At 38.9% G+C, this 24000-nt stretch overlaps 1 protein-coding gene across 1 annotated transcript in view; it reads left to right on the top strand.

Annotated features, from left to right (window-relative positions):
* The window catches only part of DCST1 (DC-STAMP domain containing 1), a 218156-nt gene that overhangs the window by 24755 nt on the left and 169401 nt on the right, over positions 1-24000 (top strand). The window contains exons 4-8 of the mRNA XM_044079284.1: positions 4709-4880; positions 5350-5493; positions 15402-15523; positions 16522-16679; positions 21653-21752. Coding sequence (XP_043935219.1) covers positions 4709-4880; positions 5350-5493; positions 15402-15523; positions 16522-16679; positions 21653-21752 — 696 coding nt within the window. The remainder of the gene's footprint in view (positions 1-4708; positions 4881-5349; positions 5494-15401; positions 15524-16521; positions 16680-21652; positions 21753-24000) is intronic.

Here is a 24000-nt window from a genome sequence, read left to right as displayed (position 1 = left end):
GTTTATGTCCTTTTTCCACTACCATTTTCTTTTACTTCATCCTGCTTGACAGATATGGTTAGGAATCAACAATATTTTCACTGTTCACCATAGCAGTGAGTAGGTCAGTCCCAGTAATAACACCTTACAATAGGTAATGAAATCAGCAACTAAGCGAGGCCTTAGTATCCCCAAATTGTATGTATTAGCTTCCAAATGTCCTTTTGTTTTAAGAAAGTATCTTCAGTACAAAGTACATCATTCATCTTCAGCATCAGTATCTCTGATGGACACAAATTGATAGCAACCTCTCTTGCATGATGTTTCTGAAGCTAATAAATTCTGCAATCCCTGTAGCACATCCATCTAAACCACATGCCTTAGTAAGAGTCCCAGTGGTAGCAAGCTTAGCAAGGCAGACTAGATTTCCTTGTTCTCACCAATGTCCTGAGTCTGCCTCACAGCCTAACATGTGTGTGGCGCACCACTATAGTTCATCCTCACTAAGTCCTCAAGTCACACCTGATGCCTCTTAACCCTAGAATGCAGTAGCTGTACTCTCACAGGCTACCATATTGCATATCCCCTCTCTTTGTAATGGAAAGTGAAGCCAGCATCTTATTTCTGTTGCTTGCATCTGTATTTTCATTCTGTAGGCAGTACTCAAAGCTTGTGATCAAGGGTAGGATGGAAGCATTGAGTGCTTAGTAAATCAAGCAGTTCATCCTATCCCTCAACTCTTGCTTCATCACAACAGTATAGCACATCTGAAGTGCTACTCCCACTTCCCCCAAAATCCACTCTTTCACAGTGTGACACAGCATCTGAGGTGCTGCTGCCACTGCTTCCTATTCCACTGCTCCACCATGTGACAACATCTGAGGTGTTACTGACACTGCTCCTTATTCCACTCTTCCACCATGTGACACAGCATCTGAGGTGCTGCTGCCACTGTCCCCTATTCCACTGTTCCATAGTGTGGCACAACATGTGAAGTGCTACTGACACTGCTCCTTATTCCACTCTTCCACTATGTGACACAGCATCTGAAGTGCTACTGCCACTTCTTCTTATTCCACTCTTCCACCATGTGACACAGCATCTGAGGTGCTGCTGCCACTGCTTCCTATTCCATTCTTCCACAGTGTGGCACAGCATCTGAAGTGTTACTTCCACTGCTCCCTGTTTCACTCTTCCTTACTCATATATGACTCCCCAGGATACTTACACTCCTGCACTTGAGGTAAACTGCTCTCCCTGAGCTGCAGAATGCAATCCACATTTTTTGCAAGAGAGAACCTGACCTTTTATACATAAGTGCTGATCTTTATTCTGAATGCTTTCTACAGTAATGACGCAGTTCAGTGCATATTAGAGGTCACAGACACATGAGATCAAAGGGACATCATTTGCATCTCTCACTGGGCACTCCCCAAATCTCAGCTGCACTTTGATATCCTGCCCATAAAAACTATGAATAGCAGAGGAAATAAGAAATCTGAATGGTGAAGTTCTACTCCCATCATTAACATATTCAAAGTAACTTTGAGAATGCTGACATATATCAGTATTCATCATGTGGCTCTGTATTGCAGTCTTTGCTGCAGGATATCCCCAAATGACAGGTGTTCAGGTGGTAAATCAGAGGCCAGGTATTCTTCACTGCCTGCATCACAGGATAAGGTGTGTGGTACCTGGGGCTTATGGTTCTGATCTTCCTCCTCATCCTCAAAGTTAGAGCAGTCAGGGTCTTTCAAAGGAGAGACTTCCCTTTTTCTTTTAACTTGGACTTCTGATACAGAAGATTGGCTGGCAGCTGGCTGCAGGCTTTGACAAACTGAAAGAACAGCCAGCTTAGCTCAGTCCTGGGAGGGGTCAGGGAGTAGATGACCTACCATATTATAGCAACATCGATCTGATAGAGGTCTGTGTCTATGATGTCTGCGTCCTGGAATGACAAGCATCAGCCAGGGATCTCCAAACCCAAGGAGGAGTATTCTTAGGTTCTAATTCATTGGAACCCTGATGTATTCTTCTGTAATAAATAAGGGAATGACACAATCCCCTTGCTTAACAGTAAGACACTATTCAGGGGTTGACATCTGGCAGGTGTTGGTTGACTCTTGCCTGGTTAGGTTTTCAGTTCAGTGGAATGTGCTGAGTGCTGACGGTATTTTGACTTCCAAAGTAACATTGCCAGTAACCTTGGTTCCTGGGAACTGATGTCCCCCAACCCCTCTCCCCCTGTGTGGGGGTTGGCCTATTGGTTAAGGTGTTTACATCACAGACAGAAGGCACAGGGTTTGATTCTCACTTTTGGTCACTGGTTATTGGCTACGCATGTAATGGTCTGCAGACTAACTACCTAGTACTTACCTGTAAACTTGTGAACCAATGAATGATCATGTTCCAGGGTCCCCCTGACTTCTCCTTTGGGCCTCACTTTCCTGTCTTTTCCTTTTTGAGGGGGGTGTCTGAGCCATCAACTTACTGTGGCTCTGCTGTCATGACACATTTTCCTATGGTAGTTCCAAACTTCTTCTTGAAGGGCTTTGTGTCTCACCTTAAGGATCTTAGGCCTAAATCCCTAGCAAACTACACACTTGCTAAAATTATGCTATAGACCTAGACAGCAAACACACTTACCATGAAAGTGCATGGAATCTGACATTTGAAAGTACATTTATTGGCTTTGGATGCAGATATGCCGTACACTTCCCTGTTAAGCATTTGCTACTCTAGTGTCCAATAAAATCTCACAATTCAACACAATAAGGCAAAAATAGAAGAAAGAATCTCCAGCAAAACACTTATCAGTCCCACTCTTCAGTCATAGGCAGATTGATAAAGTGAAGAACCATTTTACTAACAGCATTACAAAGATGGCAAGAAAGAACAAAAGCTGGGTTGGCCAGGCATTATTTATATATCAGGTAAATGAAGACACTCAAGGTATAGTGTTGTTAGCCTGACCATGGAGTCTGAAAGTCATGCTGAATGTCAAACCTCAGCCTTTAGCAAAGTTCTATGCAATGATGACTGCTACAGTGACCTCACTCAAATATCTTCATTTATGGTAAGTTGCCTAAACAGCTGTATTCCTTTAAGATGCAGGAACCAAATGCCATGAATCAGTATCCCCAGGACCCTATGCTGTTGTAGCACCTCCCATTTCACATTCTAAGGTATGCTGTCATATGCCTTCTCCACGTTTGTAAAACATATGTAGACATTAGTGACAAATTCCCATGAACACTCCAATATCTACGCAGGAACAAAGTGCTGAGCCCTTATTTTTTGGCCATCAGAGAATCTGTATTGCTTCTTCAGAATTAAAAGGTTAATTGTTGCATATTTCCTTTCATGGACCACAGACTCTCCCAAGAAGGCTTAGATGAGTGGAGTAGATAAGTGGAGAACACTATCCTGCACCCATTTTTGAAAATGTAGAGGTGCTGTCACCACTTTTCATGCAACATTGAAAAGGTTAATTAACCATGGCCCCCCAACAGTATTCAACACCTTCAGCATATCTCATTTATTCTCACATTTTTGTCACTGTGGAAATTATCTGCCATAATAATATCATCTAAATAAACAAATGCAATCCTACCATTTGTTTCTGGCACTGCCTGATCAAAGACAACATGTCCTCCAGTTTCAGGAGATTCTGGAAGTTTTCTTTCTATCTACCTGTAATAGCATTTAGCCAGTTCCAGATGAGCCCACCATGGGAGGGGCAAAATAGACAGGTACTCAAGGTGCAAGTTGTCAGGCAGCTGCAATCACTGCCTTTACCAAGGTACCATTTGCTCCTTGGCTAGAAAGTACAAACATTATCAGTGTTTATTTAAACTTCAGTAATCATGTTTTGCAGCAGCTTCAATGTTTAAATGGCAATCATCATATGAAGACAGCAAAGTGCTGTTATGCATGTATACAATAGTTCTTTGCTATGTTCACACATTAAATTCAGCAAAAGTAACAGTACTCTCATTCGTTCAGTATAGCAACTGCATGATGTACTGCTCGTTTACAGGAAGGAGTGGGGCATACTATCAGGGGTGGGTGTCTAGTTCATCAAGTTGTCGACGGACATTCATCTTAAAAACTGGCAAAACGATAAGCTATGCATGCAAGGAGCATTATGATTACACTCAAATTCTGTAAAATATAACTTTATTAAACAGCTTTCAGCACTTTTTAGCTGTAATGTTGTGCTAGAGTATAGCAGCAGCCACTATGGAACAGCATTTGAAGCTTTCAAGACTGTAAAACACTAGAATGCTATTTTTTCTGTATCTAGCTATTACATCTAGGCAGCTAAAGCTCCATGTACTAAAACATACAATCATCTGGTCTCTCAGATCATATATTAGTAGTTATGTCTTCTGTATATACATTTCAAGATTTATCTCTACAGTTTTGTTTCATTCCACTTTCCAGGTGAATTCCCTGACATCCATATCCCAAAAATATAATAAGCTGGTTATGACTGGAGACCCAGTCATAATCCTTTATATTATTAATCAGACAGTAGACAGCACTGCAAACCTTTTGTAAAATGCATTCCATTTGCTGACTGTATGTCTGTCTGTCTCTCTTTCTTTCTTCATCTCATTCTGTCTTTATCTTTCTTTGCCTCTCTCTGTTAAACAATCCTGTGTTAAATAAACATACAGCTTCTTGTAAGACTGAATATTTACATTTCTATCTGGTTGCCTTGCAGAGAGGAGGAAGGGAATTTGAAGACGAGACTAAAGACATCGAGCAATCCTTTGGGGGAATAAATGAGCAACTTGCTGGTGAATATGGGTATAAGCTACAGAAACGTGATGTTAATGTGAAGAATGTGTCCACACAAGAGGACTACGAGATAAAAACAAAGATGCGCTGTGAATGTAAGTTATTATATTCTAACAGACAAACATATTTCTCCATTTTAAACTTCCTCATTGGAAATACATACATTAAAAAGGTGCAAACAAGTAACAGCAATTTAATTATCACAGTGTAATCACCATATTTCTAATCCCAATGACTTCAGCAGTAATATGAGCTTGTGTATATACACTTCAAGAACAAATTTAGTTATTCAGGTGGCTGTAGAAGCCATAATTAAATTGTCTAATAACTCAAATATAGGTATCCTATGTGCCCATTTTCTCTGATTACAAAAATAATACTGTCTCAGAACTAGCATAATGGGAATTTTCAAAGGCCTGATTAAAAACGAATCCCTTCAGATTATGCTGAATTAAGTATTGGTAAGTAGCACTGTTTCTTTTATAGTCCATTGAATAATGTACATCTAGATGGGGAAGTGGGTAGCCTGAGAGCTGATTTTATAATACTCTTCTTTCTCTCCAGATGTGATTCAGGAATCTGTTGAGCGTTGCAAGCTCTGGTTTGATACAAAGTATGACGAATGCATGCGAACTATTGCTGTACCCATCATCAACCATTTGCTCTGCATTCCTATGCATTTCAGGTTCCTTTGTGATATCATGTATGGTAAGTCATTTTCTTTACCTAAGATTGCTTCTAACATCTACTTTATAAAAAATAGTAAGTATTTGTCAAACAAATGGTGCAAATTTTCACATACTATTTTATTGTACACCTGTACATCTCCGATCCATTCTCTTTTTTTGCTTTTTTGCATCATAATATTTTTGCTAGATGCAGAGATGTAAATTTCCTTATTAGTTCATTTTGCTCTTACTGTCTCATGGTAGTAGGCAGCTGGAGCTGAGGGTTAAGGCGGTGAGTTGTAGTTCCTGTGGTACTGGTTTTGATTCCTTCAGCCCACATTTGCCTATTGTGTGACCTTAAGTAGGTCACAGAACCAGACACTGCTTGTGGGCAACTGGGAATTTGGGCTAGGCTCCTTCATGGTCCCCTGGACTGCAAGCCTAGTAACTACCTATGAACCTATGATTACCATCCATGATAGATATTATTAGGTTCATCATAAATGTTTATGCTTAGAATCACTGATATTAAGAGAGTTGAAAAACATTGTTCCCTCTCTGCAGTTTCTATATCCCATGCAGGTATCTAGTTTACTTTTTTAAGATACTTTTGCATTCAGTGCATTCTAGCCACTGACTGAAAAGATAACTCCCTGGTTCCTTCAGCTAACATTACCATGAAGAATGCATGAACTTCTGCTAACCAAAATAAGATCTGTAGTTACTAAATAAAATTACACACTCCACATAGAAAATGAAATTATTCTCCAAGATGTGTTAAACAAACCATTCTTGCATCCTTTGGTATAGCTGATGGAAAAAATGGAAAATCAAAAAGGTGCCAAAAATACTTTTTATACAAAAAACAAAATTATTTGGCTAAAAGTACATCCATATTATTTGGCATGAATGTAATCTAAAAGTAAGTATGGTTGACTGCAGAAGAATGTCAGGGCTTAACAAGTTGTTTGTAGTAACAAATTTATGCAGCTGAGATTGGACACATTTTTTCTTTGGATAAGAGTACAGAATGATAACTGGCCTGCAATTGAAGATATCAATAGATGTTTGTGTTTCCAGATTTTAGGGATGTAGATTCCTATGATGAAGTGGTTTATTAGGATAGAGATTGTGTAGGCTACAGAGTCTGCTGTAAGATTAATATACTCTGCTAGAAGATTATTTATGGCAAGCATTCTTTGTCAAATAATTTTGTATTTTAGTTTGGTTAGGATGTAACGTGTTGGCAGACTAAACCATTTGTTACTTAGGCAGAATTCAGAACTCGTCTCTGTTCACCCACAATAAAATTAAGATACGTAAAGCAAAATTAAAAATAAATAAATGAAAAGTAATTTGATAATCAAGTAAATATAATATTCTGCTAACAATATACATACATACAAGTTATAAAACATAGAATATATAACATCAATGTTACAGTCAGAAAAATAAAATAATTTCAAGAAAACTTTTCTGTATACTCTCTTACTCTAGTTATTAATAATCACAGATTAGATTGTCTTCATTTTGAGCTTACTCTTGAAATATGGTTTCTAAGTCTCCACAGAAAAATGTCTATATGCATGATTTCTTCTTCACTGTTGGTCACCTAGTCAACTTATACTGATTATATAATTAACCAAACGCATGTACACTGGCTATATATATATATATATATATATATATATATATATATATATATATATATATATATATATGGATGTAGGATGTTTGCTCGAATGAGTAAATATCTGAATCCATAATAACCGAACACACTTTATCGAAAAGCGCTTTCGTTAAAGCGTGTTACAAAAAAAATAAATAAAACACTACATTTATATTTTAGCAGGGGGGCTTTGCCCCCCTGCACCTCCCTTGTGGGAGGCTGTGCCGCCCACACCCCCCTACTTTAATATTCTCCCACCAAGACTGCACTACAATGGGGAAAAGAGACATTTCCCTTACCCGCACTGTAGTACGGCCTCGGCAGGAGGCATACTTACACGAAAGTGCTTCTTCGATGAAAAGCACTTTCACATAAGTATGCCCGGCCGTTTGGGTTTCAGTCATTTGCTCATTTGAGCAAACGTCCAGAACCCATATATATATATATATATATATATATATATATATATATATATATATATATATATATATATATATGTATATATATATATATATATATATATATATATATATATATATATATATATATATGTGGTATGGAGCTTTTGAGATAATGGACTTTCCCTTCTGCAGTCAATGAATGTTTTGAGCTACTGTACATTTGTACACCTTTGGTTGCAATACCAATACACTTCTAGTAAAGATGCTTCAGCCAAAGGACACAATAATTAATAGAAAGGTACACAAAATGTATCTCTCTATATCCATATCTATAAATCTCTCTCTCTCTCTTTCTATATATATATATATATATATATATATATATATATATATATATATATAAATATATATATATTCACACACACACACACACACACACACACACACACACACACACACACACACACACACACACACACACACACACACACACACACACACACACACACACATAGATACATGCATAAAGATGCATAGATAGATAGCTATGTGTCTACCTGTCTGATTGTTGAATGGTCAGAATGTTGAATTGCTAAAGATCAAGCTGGTATAACTGGCGGCCATAACATTGACCCAAAGAAGAGAATGGGGCTGTGTTAGCCAAGATTGCAGAACAGCAAGGTTCAGAGAATTGTCCTTTCCTCACTGCGGTACAATGTCGGAGTTGGTATATATAATTATAATTTTTTTTTTTACATTTTATGTTATGGTCATTGATATTACCTACTCAGTCTTTAGACATTTGACAGTCTGATCATTTGACAATTGGGAGGGGATCTGTATATAAGAAAATATTCATCACAGCAACCTTCATGTTTTTCAGCAATAAACAGAGCATCCTAGGGATTCAGAAAGAATCCCACTGCTTGGAGTTAGAGCTACGCCCAACAGGGACTGTTTCCATGAAATGAGAAATTGTGATTCAGAGATATGTTAGATATGTTAGCCATAATTAGGAAAAAATCATTACTGACTAATTTGTAAGTCTCTGAATTGCCCTCTTAACTGCCACCAGTGCAAGTAAGAATTTTCCTGCAGTAGAAAACACTACTCATCCCTGCAGCACTTTGGCACAGGCACCACCCATTCACTGTCCTAAACACACACACACACACACACACACACACACACACACACACACACACACACACACACACACATATACTCTGACAATCCTCTTACCTGTCCTTGAGTCGCTGAGTGGACAGAATGTTCCCAGTGTTGCTTCTTATTTTTTTGTCCCTGCCCTCATAAATCACAGATCCTTACAGTCAGTCAATAACACCAGACATTAACAGTTCATTCTTAGTGTTTGTAAAGTGCATTATGATGCTAGACCTGTTGCTCTATTAACTTTTTAAGTGAGTCCAAGTAATACTTGAGAACGTTTCCCTGATGTCATCTGGTGTCCTTCCTGGCTTTGCCTCTACACACACACAGACTCACCTTATCCTTTTCAACTGTCTGTCCCTGATTTTACAGAATACTCCTAGTGGTTCCTCTTTTAGGTACCCTCTCCCTCGTAACTCATGAACTATTGCAATCATTAAGTAATGTCAGACATTACAATTTCATATTTCTTATCACGTAAAAACATTGTCATACTAACTGACCAGTTAGTGTAGTGGGATAAGACTGCTGATGCCTGTGTCAAGGGGGAAGGATGCAGAGTTTAAAACTTTTCCCACATTTTACTTTACATTCTTTTTTATTTTTAAGTACTTAAGTAATGGTTGAGGGGTGTCACTGGTATCTTGTAGTGACACAGTGAACTAACCTGCTCTTTGGAACTGTGAAAGATACAGGATTTTGATCTATTTAAGGCACAATATAAAGAATTATCCCTGGAGTCTAGTTTTCCCCTTGCCCCATGTCTTTTGTGCTCAAAATGTTTTCTATTATTTTTTCAGTGCCATTAAGGCACGGCACGAAGTGTTATGCCGCGTGTCTAGTGCACCCCCCCATTTTCCAGGATTTACTCATTTGCCTAGGAGGTGTGGGAGTATGACAACCACACACACACCTATCCTACCCATCTCCTAAACCCCCTACTGAGACCTCCCATGCAGACAGCAACACACACACACACACACACACACACACACACACACACACACACACACACACACACACACACCACACACACGTACCCCTAACCTATCTCCTAAATCCCCTACTATGACCTCCCATGCAGACACATACATGCATGCACATGTGCACACATGCACACACACACACACACACACACACACACACACACAAACACACACACACACACACACACACACACACACACACACACACACACACACACACACACACACACACACACACACACACACACACACACACACACACACACACACACACACACACACACACACACACACACACAGTTTTTGGTCATAAATGAATTTGGCTGTTGACATGGTTCATATCTCAAGAAATGGTGACCTGACTTTTGCATGCAGCTGACATGGATGAACAATTACAGCAGGGCTAGTCACAAGGTGGTGTGATCATTGGCTCTACATGATTGTCGCTGTTGAAGTGACACCCTGACCCTGTCTGCAAAAATGGGAAAAAGGGGCTGCGGATGGATAGGTGGATGGATGGTTGGATGACAAATACTCCTACATGATTAATTTCATTTTTAACTTTAGAAGGTTTGTTACTAAGGAAACCAGGCAGGTATAAAGAATTGAGGAAGAGACTGTTCTGTGTAAAATGTATGTTATCAGTTAAGCTGGCCCTAATAAATTCATAAATTCATAGGTAAGTGCTAGGCTAGCTACCATTGTGGGCCATTTTAAACCTAACCAGTTTTCCTTTTGGTGCTTGAAATAACTTATCCTGTTTGATGTTAGATTCACATTACCCATCCCATGGTCAATAATTATATATAACCCCTAGTGAGAATAACTGAGATCACACCTTAGATAATATGAGGGGGCACATGCATGTGAGAAAGCATTTAGGAGCTGCCTGAGTCCATTAGTAGTACACGGGGCAGTCCTGGGGTACATTTACTATTACTCATCCATAGATCTCAATTGCAGTTGAATATAGACAGGGGATGAACTTTTTTTTATGTGGTTGTGGAGTGAGTTCAAGAGCAACGATATCCTCTTTGAGATAGTTTCTGTTATTATCTATACCAACCAGAGCGTAATGCTCTCATACACTTACAAGTTGTTAACACCTCACTAACCAGAAGTGTAAGGCTTTTCAAATGTTCACTTCCTTACAGTGTATTATACAATCTGCTCTTTTAGGTATTTTTTCCTCATGCAAACTATAAAAAACAAATAAAAAGATGCCGGTAACTGACCATGCATGTCCCTAGTTAACTACCCACTCAAAAGCACATCTGGAAGCTGTATCTAATACCTGTCCTTACAAGGTCCCAATGTAAAGTGACCACTCACTCCATTATAGCAGCATCATTTCATGCTGTTACTGCAAATTGTGTTAATCTACAAATATTCCAGAGCTAACCCAGAATTCAATGTCGTGCCTACCATTTTTGTGGCATTTTTACTGCTAGATGTGTGGGGGGTGATTTCGGAGTCTTTCATGCGTGGTTTAAGCCATGTTTCGATTACTGCTACAATGTCAGGGTTGTTTTGGGTGAGCCAGGTGTGGAAGATGGGGAGTTTGTTACATAAGCTTTGGGCGTTGATGGTAGTGAGAAGTAGAGATTTGTGGGAAGAGGGAGTATGGGGTTGGATGTTGATATAAAGACTGGTTTACAGGGGGCCCAGGTTGGGGAGGATATCACCAGAGAGAAGGGTAGAGATAAGTTTGAGAATGAGGCTTAGTAGTTTAGAGGAACTTGTAGGGTGAATGTTAAATGACAGGATGCATAAGGTTTTGGGTTTGTGAAGGATGGGGTGGAAAGTTGAGTGACTGAAAAGTTTTATGGTGAAGAGAAAAGAGGTATTTGTTTGATAGAGGTGAGGTGAGATATTGGAAGAGTAGCAGGGTTTGTTTGTGGTGTGAAGAGTGGTAGTATGCAGGGGTGGGGTATAGGAAAATTTAGGCAGACAGAAAATTTAGGTATAATGGGGGAAGAGGGAGGGGGGGGAGAATTTGGAGTAAAAGGGATGCAGATGTTATATGCATGGCCTGGATGATGTGTGAGAAGGTGCTGAGTGAGAAAGGAAGTCTATTGAGTGAGGTGAAAAGGATGAAGGAAGTGTCTCAAAAAGTAGATGTAGTGTGGAGGTATGGTGGGGGAAAGATAGATAGGGGTGAAGAAAGTGGAATAAAAAGGAGTACGGGTGTATTAAAGGCTGAGGTGGAGGAGGGAGGATGAAGCTAGGAGGAGTTTATGAGAGGGGGAGGGAAGGTATGTTATGTGGGTATGGGTGGAGTGATGTATGATAGGATGAGCAAGCCTGTGGGAGTGGTGTAGAGGATATAAAAGTAGAGGTAGTGGGGGGGGATGGAATTTGGGGGCAGGTAGGGAGCAAGTGAGCCCAAAGGGCGAACGGAGTGGGCAGAGCTGACAAAAATGGATGTGCGAGACCAAAATGTCTGCAAAAAACTATCAGTGAAAAAAAACTGCAATTGGGGAGGAATGAGCTGCAGGTAAGCCTAATGTGGGTGTTGAGAGATGTTAGGTTTGTGTTTAGTGGGAAAGGGGGAGTGCTGACATCTGGGGAATAATTATGATAGGAAAAAACTCCGAAAATGCTGGCAGGGAAGAGGAAAGCAATGAAAGGGGGAAAAGCGTAGGGGTGGGAGACTGCCTATAAAGAGCTTGTGTGCATGCCGTTAGCACAGAAAAAAAGTGAATTACAATTACAAAGGTAAGAACCAAGGAGCAGGATTTTAACATACACTGAAGTGTTTACGGTGGGTAGATAACTGACTCCAGAGGTGCTTTGTAGGGTATTCAGGTGAATGTCCTGCAATTTGGAGGAGCCGGTCAGAGCACCGTGCAGCTGGTTGGGAAGGAGCACCCACATGTTAGCCTTGAATGGAAAGTAAGTGGGAGAATGGGGGAGGGATATGCTCATAGCAGTTTACAAGAAGGTGAAGTCAGTAAATAAAGGAAACAGTACAATATTAAAGTAGCTCTAGCAGTAAAAATGCCACAAAAATGGTAGGCACGACATTGAATTCTGGGTTAGCTCTGGAATATTTGTAGATTAACACAATTTGCAGTAACAGCATGAAATGATGCTGCTATAATGGAGTGAGTGGTCACTTTACATTGGGACCTTGTAAGGACAGGTATTAGATACAGCTTCCAGATGTGCTTTTGAGTGGGTAGTTAACTAGGGACATGCATGGTCAGTTACCGGCATCTTTTTATTTGTTTTTTATAGTTTGCATGAGGAAAAAATACCTAAAAGAGCAGACTGTATAATACACTGTAAGGAAGTGAACATTCATTTGAAAAGCCTTACACTTCTGGTTAGTGAGATGTTAACAACTTGTAAGTGTATGAGAGCATTACGCTCCGGTTGGTATAGATAATAACAGAAACTATCTCAAAGAGGATATCGTTGCTCTTGAACTCACTCCACAACCACATAAAAAAAGTTCATCCCCTGTCTATATTCAACTGCAATTGAGATCTATGGATGAGTAATAGTAAATGTACCCCAGGACTGCCCCGTGTACTACTAATGGACTCAGGCAGCTCCTAAATGCTTTCTCACATGCATGTGCCCCCTCATATTATCTAAGGTGTGATCTCAGTTATTCTCACTAGGGGTTATATATAATTATTGACCATGGGATGGGTAATGTGAATCTAACATCAAACAGGATAAGTTATTTCAAGCACCAAAAGGAAAACTGGTTAGGTTTAAAATGGCCCACAATGGTAGCTAGCCTAGCACTTACCTATGAATTTATGAATTTATTAGGGCCAGCTTAACTGATAACATACATTTTACACAGGACAGTCTCTTCCTCAATTCTTTATACCTGCCTGGTTTCCTTAGCAACAAACCTTCTAAAGTTAAAAATGAAATTAATCATGTAGGAGTATTTGTCATCCAACCATCCATCCACCTATCCATCCGCAGCCCCTTTTTCCCATTTTTGCACACAGGGTCAGGGTGTCACTTCAACAGTGACAATCATGTAGAGCCAATGATCACACCACCTTGTGACTAGCCCTGCTGTAATTGTTCATCCATGTCAGCTGCATGCAAAACTCAGGTCACCATTTCTTGAGATATGAACCATGTCAACAGCCAAATTCATTTATGACCAAAAACTGTGTGTGTGTGTGTGTGTGTGTGTGTGTGTGTGTGTGTGTGTGTGTGTGTGTGTGTGTGTGTGTGTGTGTGTGTGTGTGTGTGTGCGTGCGTGTGTGTGCGTGTGTATGTGTCTGTGTGTCTGTGTGTGTGTATGTGTGTGTATGTATATATATATATATATATATATATATATATATATACACACACACACACACACACACACGCACACACGTGTCTACTTCAGTAGACAGACCGCTCACTTACCCAACACCCAGTTGCTGAAGATGATAAGACCAAAACCTTCAGAAGACTGACATCTGGAAGACTGTTGTTTCACGCTAGGTAAGTAACCGCTTGGCCATCCTGTTGAACTTTGCCCCTTACCCCCATGGTAGTGCATTCTCGGAATTGGTATATTTAGTTAGGGGGGTGTGTGGGGTACACATTGGTGGGTTTAGTTTTGCTTACCTTAGTTAATTTTATCGGGATGGACAAGTGGTTATTTACCTCACGTGAAATGTTGGTCTTCCAGATGTCAGTCTTCTGAAGGTGTCAGTCTTGTCGTCTCGGGCAACTCGGTGTTGGGTAAGTGAGCGGTCCGTCTACTGAAGTAGACCTATATATATATATATATATATATATATATATATATATATATATATATATATATAATGAGCATATGATCCTTTTAGCAACATCAGTTAAAAAAAAAAACATTCAGAATATCAGTGGATTAGTTTTTCAGGTTAATATTTACAGCAGTACTAAAACGTTGCATCTCTCATATAAAATCAGGTAATCCATTGTGAATATTAAAAAAGAAAGGGCAGATTTTACTAGTAATATATTGTAGCACGATACATTTATAAAATCATTTGTTTAAAAAAAAAGTGATATTTGAGTGATTTTTATGGACTGTATGGACATTGTCCATTTCTGATTTTTTTTTTTTTTGTTTTGTGAACTGTTCATGCAGTTTTGGACATCCAGTAAACCCAGCCTGATAATGACTTGGCAATATTAATGATGGGACCCCCAGCTAGCATATGGCCCTAGGAAGCCTTATGACTCAGTGGCATATTTAGCACTTATTTTTCAAATAGTTCAAAAATATAGCCTTTATGACTGCTGCGTCACCTACTGATTAATGTATTGTATAATATTTCCAAGTAACAGGCATCAGGAAACAAGTAGAATTTCTAAAATTTGTTTATTTCTGGTCAGCCACAGATGAACAGAAACTTTACTTTAGATAATGAGCTGTTATCACTACAACTCTGCAGAAATAAAATAGCATTTAAATCATCAACAGCTTACAAATATTTATGTGCAGACAACTGAATAAAGTGATGACATCCAAAATTAGTAATATTTTAATAGTTTCATGCAGCTTCGTTAGTGCCTTAAAAATACAGACAACTTTATAAGCTGCCTTCTCCAGAGTTATTATTTTTGTTTTGTTTGCTTAAGAAAGAAGAACTGCATGACAGATTTTAATAATGTTATAATGTTATTGCTATTTATCTGTATGAAAATGACTAAAATAAATATCCTTGCATTATTTCTTACTACACTGCATATTTTAAATTCCCTTTAGTTATGACTGACTGGTGTAAAAAGCGCATCCCAGTGGATGGAAATTTTGGGCAGACATATGACAAAGTCAGTGATTCTGTCAATAGCCTTAGTAAGGAGTTCCATGCAGAAATGACTGTAAAGGTATGAATACTCTTATTATATGAAACATTATATATAATATAACACACACCACAAACAGCCAAAGAGCAACTTACACGAGCAAACATATTTTACTCACATATGCAGATGTGCATTTATTTACAAAGTATACATGTACATATTAAAATCACAAGCACTTTTCACCTTGCATAAATCTATATGCATGCATGCATGTCCATACACACACACACACACACACACACACACACACAAATTCACACACACATACACACACACACATACGCGTGCACACACACACACACACACACACACACACACACACACACACACACACACACACACACACACACACACACACACACACACACACACACACACACACACACACACACACACACACACACGTAATTATAAGATCACAGATCAACAGAGCTGTCTTTGAGTACCATTCTGTCAATCACTTATTTGTCAATTTTCACATCACAGGCATTAAGTAAAAATGCAAAAAATAGTGTTTTTACAGGAGGGGCTTGAACATCCATACTTCATTATTTCTGTATATACTAACATGAAAATTACAAATCTGAGGGAAAAATGAGAAATATAAAGTAGAATTATCCTTTGTCTTCACAATATTTGCTCATAGAGATATCGAGTTATATGCACACATAGTCTATTAGATGCCTATGCATGCATAGTATTAACATAGCCCTGGTCTAATTATTTTAAACTCACTGAAACATTATTTTAAAATGTTTTAAACATTCCTTACTAATTGTAACACAGAAATCCCAAATAGGGAAAAAAATGGCTTCAAAAAAAGAATTAGTACCGCGTCATTTTTTTTTAATTTTTTCTTTTTCCCCCACATACTTCCCAGATTTAAGACTAAACAGAGTTACCTTCATCAGATCAGATACTAAGGGTACACATGGTTCATTCATGATTTGTATATTTTTTTAGTTCTGTATAGTATTATGTAGTGACTTAAATCTCATTTTCATCCCTCATCATACTAGGCAGAAGAGCGTGACTCTATCATTGGACTAAATATCAGCAAAGCTACAATTTCTGAGGAGCTGAAGCTGCAGATGGAACAGAAGAAGATTCTGCTGGATTCTGCCATGTCTGTAATACAAGTGCTTATCTCCTGCACCTTTATCTTCCTTTTTTTTGGGTAAATGTCATGCTATTTTTCTTAATAAAGCTGCAATTCCTGTATATAAAGTACTTGCCAGTATCCACTGCCAGATATGTTTTTTTTTCCTAGTCATGACAATAATTTCTGAAGGTATTTGTTTAACCATTTAAAAGAAAATTAAAAAATGGTATGCCATTTAACATTTTACTGGTGCTGTCAAGCAGGGACGGATTAAGCACAAGGTGACCTAGGCAGCTACCTAGTGCAAAACGATGGTAGGGGGCCTGTCTTTTGGCTTTTCCTGGTTAGGGGTCATCACAGCGAAACTCCAGTCTGCTAATGATTGGCAATGGATTTTTGCGGTGCCGAGTTGCCAGCCTGACGCCCAGCCTTTAAAGAAGGCACACCCATTCATGCACGCACCTACCTGCATGTCTTTAGATGTCACTTGACCATGGGGAGGACATGCAGACTCCACACAGAAGGCATTCCAGCCGAGAATCGAACAGGAAAACCTCTTGCTGTAAGGCAACAAGGCTAACCGTTGCACCACCGCTGCTGAGTGTAAATGTTAAAAAAAAAAAATGTCTGACTTGCATACAGTTCAGCAGCAATTTGGCTGTCACTTGGCTACTCTAACGGCAGGAACTATCTCTCTCTGGCACCAGGAAGTAGCTATCTCATTGGCTCTACATATGAGCCAATGACAGTGAGGTTTCCTAAGGTGCAGCATTTTTTGAATTGCCATTTGCATTTTAAGTTAGCATTTTGAACTGGCATGTGGATTGCTTTACTATCAAAGCTGCCACACTGAAGATTAGATTTCTCTACTACAGTACAAATTGCTTTCCTTTTATTCTTTTACTGTGGATTGCTGTACTAGGCCATGCTGTCACTTGGCAACTCTAGCTGCAGGAATCCTCTCTGTAGCACCAGGAAGTCACTATCTCACTGGTTCTAGATTTGAGCCAATGAGAGTGAGGCTTTCTGAAGCACAGTATTTTTTGAATTGCCAACTGTGTTTCCAGCTAGTATTTCAAGCTGCCATTTGGACTGCTATACTATTGAAGCTGCCATACTATGAATTAGATTTCTGTACTGCTGCATGGATTGCTTTGCTTTTACTTTGGCTTTGGGTGCTTTGCTATTACAATTTTACTGTGGATTGCTCTACTTCAGAAATGACAGCCAATGAATTGTGGCATTATTACCACAACATCACAAGGGGAACTATGGTGTGTGTGTGTGTGTGTGTGTGTGTGTGTGTGTGTGTGTGTGTGTGTGTGTGTGTGTGTGTGTGTGTGTGTTCTCCCTTACTTTTCCTTCATACAACCTCTGGTAAGTCACTAAGAATTACCAATAATGCTGCCATGTATCAAAAGTTACCATACCATGGATTGGATTGCCTTTACTATGGATTGGATTGCTTTTATTTTACTTTGCATTACTTTTGGTGCTTTCCTTTTCCTGTTTTACTCTGGACTGCTGTACTTCAGAAAGAATTGCTAAATGTGACATTTATTTAAGACTATGTGACCTTCAGGAAATGCTTGCTAAGGCACAGCTTGTTATACTAGCAAGTTCTAAGTATATAAAAGAAATATTTAAAATCTGTCATTGATTTCTAGATCTTTGTCTTTGATTCTGTAGCTAAGAGGTTGAGAGGGCATGGAGAGGGTAGTGAGTTGCACTATATGGTTCTCACAAAATGACCTTGATTACACTTCTTGGTCAATATTTATGTATTGCTCATTCAGTTGATCACAAGCAAGCATCACAATGCATGCAGTCATACAGGGGGTGGTAATTGATGGTCATATGTGTGTGCGTGTACCTGCGGGAGTGGTGCTGCGGTAGTGTTGTCGCCTCACAGTAAGACGCTGTCTGGTTCGATTCTCAGCTAGAGCATCTTCTGCGTGGAGATATGCGTGAATGGGCGTACCATTGTTGAAGGTTGTGCATCAGGGCTGGTAACTCAGCACGTAAAAATCAACTACCAATCATTAGCGGACCGGAGTTCCGCTGTGGCGACCCCTAACTGGGAAAAGCCGAAAGACACAAACGTGTGTGTGTGTGTGTGTGTGTGTGTGTGTGTGTGTGTGTGTGTGTGTGTGCGTGTGTGCGTGTGTGCGTGTGCGCGTGTGCGTGTGTGTGTGTGTGTGTAAATACTTAGTTTTTGGATCTGAAACCATTCATGGTGTAAAGGAAGGAATCAGTTGCAGTAAACAGGAGCATCAAAATATGAACCATGCTCTTTAGGTATGATCCTTGGTATCTTTGTTTTGCTGACTGAGTATGCTTATTATTTGCCTGTGAATAAGCTGGGTAGCATGAAACTTACAAATATAATGTTTTTTTAACTTTAGCTTGTATTTTTGCAGGGACACAGGTGTGAGTGCACTGTGCTGGGCTACAACAGTTTGTGTGGTACTTAATGCAGATGAGTTAAGGCTATTAGCTGTTAATGAGCTGCTTCCTGTAGTGTGGTGTATTAGTTGAATCCCCCAGCTTTTGTTTGTCTGGTATATGCGTCTGACCAAGTCATTTCACTAAGCACCGCTCCTGGGATGCTCCTTGTGTCCATCGGTCTCTCCCAAGTTGGTAACAGATGCATTACACATTTGTCTTTTGAATTCCTGCATCCCTCAGATAGCTGCTAATTAGTGCTTCACTATAAGCTATTTGGCTATGAATCCCAGCATGTCTCTAGTAATGGGTTGCCAGATGTATTTTCAATAAACTTGAGTTTCAAAGGAAGAGAACTTTACTGTTGCTCATGCTAAGTCTGTTTTCAATAAGGGTATTTTGCTTTATTCATCACATGACTTTCAGTGCTTTTGCTACAAAAAGTTGTAAATGAAATCCAAATCTTTGTGATCATTGTAAAAGTAAAATGACAGTAGTATGCACACTAGCAGGTTTGAACAGTGTTTTACGTGAACTGGGACAAGACAGTCAGGTAATGGGATATTGGTATGGCTGTAGGAAGGTCTTGGTCCATTGACCTGTCTAGAGCCCCATTTGACCATAATCTGGCTAAACTCTCATGTTTTTCAAGGGTACAAAACAATATAACACTGCTAATTAGGGCATATTATATTTAAGAAGTGGTCTAAAAATATGTTAAGTTGAAATGCTGAAGTTAATATTCTGTCTATGCATGTTTATGACTGAACACTAAAATACAAAGATGCAGTCATGTTGTGTCTTTCGGCTCTTCCCGGTTAGGGGTCGCCGCAACGGAACTCTGGTCTGCTAATGATTGGCAGTTGAGTTTTACGTGCCGAGTTGCCGGCCCTGACGCACAACCTTCAACAAAGGTACGCCCATTCACGCATGTCTCCACACAGAAGACACTCTAGCTGAGAATCGAACAGGACAACAACTTACTGTGAGGTGACAACGCTACCACAGCACCACCACCGCTGTCATAGCTTTGGATATTTTATCATCTTTGACTATCTTGTTCTCAACATTGCCTTTTAATTGCCAAACTTAAAGAATGGGGGGGGAATCTATACATCTCAAGCCAAATATCACTGTTCTCTAGGCTTAAGGATACAATCTGGCCTGTGATTTTTGAGAAAAATGGCACACAATTACATTTAAAATGTTCTGAAAAAAAAGAATAGTTGTACTGCAAATGTGAACTGAAAACTAGAGAACTGGCTGCTCCTTTGTAGGACTACAGCTTTGCTTTGTATCATTATTTTGCTTACATTTTCACTGTTCTGTCCAAGGATACCAGTTTATGAAAATTTCAGAGAAACAATTCAGCTTATCACTGAAAAGCAGTTTGGATGATATAGGCTAGAAGAGTGCCTTAGCCAGAATCTTCAAATACCAAACTGAGGTCAACTGACTGCTGAATGCTGCTAGTTTAGAATTCTGACCTCTCAGATAGCAAAGAATCAGAAATGCAGTGACAATGTTCCTAAATCCAGTCCATCATTATGCACAATGCTCCCATATTCCATGGCAGCTTTCCTGATCAAACCATTGCAGTGCAGTAAGCAATAAAGAGTGTTCCACAAGATTAACTAATGCAGTGAATGTGCAAGTGACTAGGTGCCTTCCAAAACTTGAAAGGAACGTAGGGCTGTAACACTACTGCTTGAATGACTATCACAGAAACACTGCAATTCACTTGTGATTCAGGCAGCTCATATACCATATAAAGCATACACACACACACACACACACACACACACACACACACACACACACACACACACACACATATATATAATAGATATAGTGACACTAATGACACTAATAATATTTTAATCTCATGTGACTAGTAGGCTTTACCTAAAAAGCATGGATAAAAATATTTACCATAGCACAAATATTTGAGGAAGTCCTCACCAAATATTATGTGTACAGAGTGGTTACTTTTTGAATAGACTGTATTTACAATCTTTTGCCAGCCTAAAGTAATGAAATGATTCATGGCCTATGTCAACAGCTTCTATACCTAAAATCCTGCTGAAATGTAGCAGGCAGAAAGGTTGAACTGTGTGTAATTAGTGAGGAACATACCTGAAATAGTGCCATACCCAGGACAGTGAGGAAGTCAAATAGTGAGCTGTGTCTCACGTTTTCTCTGGAGAGTCAGCTGTTGCAGGAGTCGTACAGTCCATCATTGATAGGAAGTTCATCTTGTTCTAGGAGCACAGACTGTTTCCTGTGCACTGACAGTCTAAAGGCAGGAAGGTCAACGGATGCAGTAAAGAAAGACATTTCAAAAGTGAACATGAAAGTCCTAAACTTTAAAGTGAGAGCAACAAAAGCATTGACATGGATACTTATATGAGGCAAAGGCAAAGTTTAGGACTGCATTAATAATTCATTATCTGAATGTTAGTCATCAATATAGCAAAACAAAGACTTAATAATTTTGGTATTTCAGTGATTTTTGACCTAAGCTGTGTTACAACCAATTTGTAGTATTTAACCTGTTGCATAACTAAGCTTTGATGTAACTGGCTACTCTTTGTATTCTTCAGAGCCTTTCAATACACAGGCAACTACAACAGAGATATCCACTTTGACAACTTTTATATTACTACATACTTCAGGCAGATTGATGCACGCAGGAAGAAACTGGTGAGCAAAGTGTTTGTTCCCCTCTGTGGTGATACAAGCCCTGCAAGTACGAATGGTTTTGTCTAATTCTAATGTTTAGCTACCATTTTATCACCTCCTTTCTTATGCTTCATACTGCTGTATTCAGAAAAAAAAAACTCTTCGTAAAAGAATTAATGGAGGGACAGATGGCATAATGGTTTAGGCCTTTACCTCAGAAATACAAGTTACAGGATTTGATTCTGATCTTTGGTTATTGGCTAGGCTTGTAATAGTCTGCAAACTGATGGTATACTATGTATCTATGAAAATCCAGTGGTTTAAGTAGTTAGAGCGCACTCACTTGCATTTACCAGGTATGGAGGTGATTTAGTAACACACAATATCATAGCCTTTGTTTACCTATTAGACTGGAAAGTTGCTGTAGTGCCATATGTGGGGAAACAAGAACCTTTGAATAGTTTCCTATACTTCAACTATAAAGAAATAGAAAACAAAACTGGGGGTGACAGCACTAGACTACATTAGAATAGATGAGTCAGGGAAAAAAGGAAAGTAAATAATAGTACAGGACAGAATAGTAGAGCCTTCTATATTAGTTGTTCTGAAAAAAAAATAAAATATTTTACATCTGCTACATACAGGGAACAACTACTTGAGAAGAAGTCAACACTCAGACCCTGGTGGCTCAGTAAATGTAGTAAAGGTTCAGACATTTGTTTTCATAAATAATAATTTATAGTGACACTAATGACATATAATCCATTTTCCTCTAGTTATGGTATGAAGACTGTACACACTGAGGTAGTCTGCTAAGAATTATTAAAGGCTTAAAACAATAAAGCTATGGAAAAACATTTGATACAAAATTCTTGTCCTTGTTCTTGTTTTAAGATGTGAAAATAAAAAAACAGTTCAAGTAGTACAGACAAAAAGGATGTTTTCTGCTCCCAATCAAGTTATGAGATTTTCAGTCAACAATGGCAAACATTTAACTAAAAATCAGCCAAACCCTTCCGAATAAACAAATATAAACAAGAAGCCAGGCCAAAACTGTGGCACCTTTATGAATAATATATATCATCATTGTCACCATCAACCCATTTTTACATGGGTTTGGGGTGTCACATAAACATTAGTCAATGTGACCAAATCACCTAGAGCCAATATTTATACCGCTGGGTTTTTACCCTATGTATAGTTTCCAAAAGCAACAGAATATACAAGTTTGAACCAAGATTTTTACATCAGTTGTACTCTCTTGCAAGTAATTACTGGTGTGTACCACTGAGGCAGACAGTAAGCTGATCACTGCTCAGACACTTTATCAGTTCCCTCCTGCCCATAGCTTTCTTGAAAAGTGCTTACTGACAAATTTGTTGTGGCCTGAAAAATGAAACTAGTGTAGTTTACACTACTGAACAAATCACCCAAATGCAGCACAGCAAGCCGACAGAGCTCAGAAACAGCGTTGCCAAGAAAAATATAGCTTCAGTCACCATAAAACGCTGTTTCTTAACGGCACCAAGCACAGTTCAACAAGCTTCACAACAAGCTTCACAGATAACAGATTTCCAACGAACTATAAGTATTCCTAGTGCAATGACTCCAGCGATACTTCACGTTGGTAAAAAGTACTTTATTTTGATAAAACAAAAGTAAGCGCTTTCACCCGTAGGCTTTCTCAAACTTTTACAAACATACTAACATACTTATTGTTTAAATAGCCCTCCTCTGGTTATGATTGGTTGGGAGCTCTTACAAATCAAACACAGTGAGACATGCTTTAAAGCGCTTAAGTATATCATAGTATATTAAAAACTTCATATAAACATCTAAACACTTTTTACCAATGTGAAGTATCGCTGGAGTCATTGCACTAGGAATACTTATAGTTCGTTGGAAATCTGTTATCTGTGAAGCTTGTTGTGAAGCTTGTTGAACTGTGCTTGGTGCCGTTAAGAAACAGCGTTTTATGGTGACTGAAGCTATAGTTTACACTACTGTTGTTGCAACAGCTATCATAGTAGCACTATACCTTCTGCTAGCATAGCACTGTTTTACTGAATCATGAACTCACCATGCAAAATCTTAAACTTTGAGAAGTCTTTATTGCTCATTTCTAGGTTCAAGGTTATCAGCTGGATGCAAGACCTCTGTTGTTTATAATTAAATATAAACATATCATATTAGCATTTAATATTAACCTCTTGCACTCACCCTGTTGTAACCTTTTGAATAACGTAGAGGTATGCCTGCACTGTGGACA

This window comes from Protopterus annectens, chromosome 8.part0, assembly GCF_019279795.1.
Source record: "Protopterus annectens isolate FY-2018-M chromosome 8.part0, PAN1.0, whole genome shotgun sequence".
In the NCBI taxonomy this organism is placed as follows: domain Eukaryota; kingdom Metazoa; phylum Chordata; order Ceratodontiformes; family Protopteridae; genus Protopterus; species Protopterus annectens.
The sequence above is the reverse complement of the archived record's forward strand: the minus strand, read 5'-3'. Positions and strand labels throughout refer to the sequence as shown.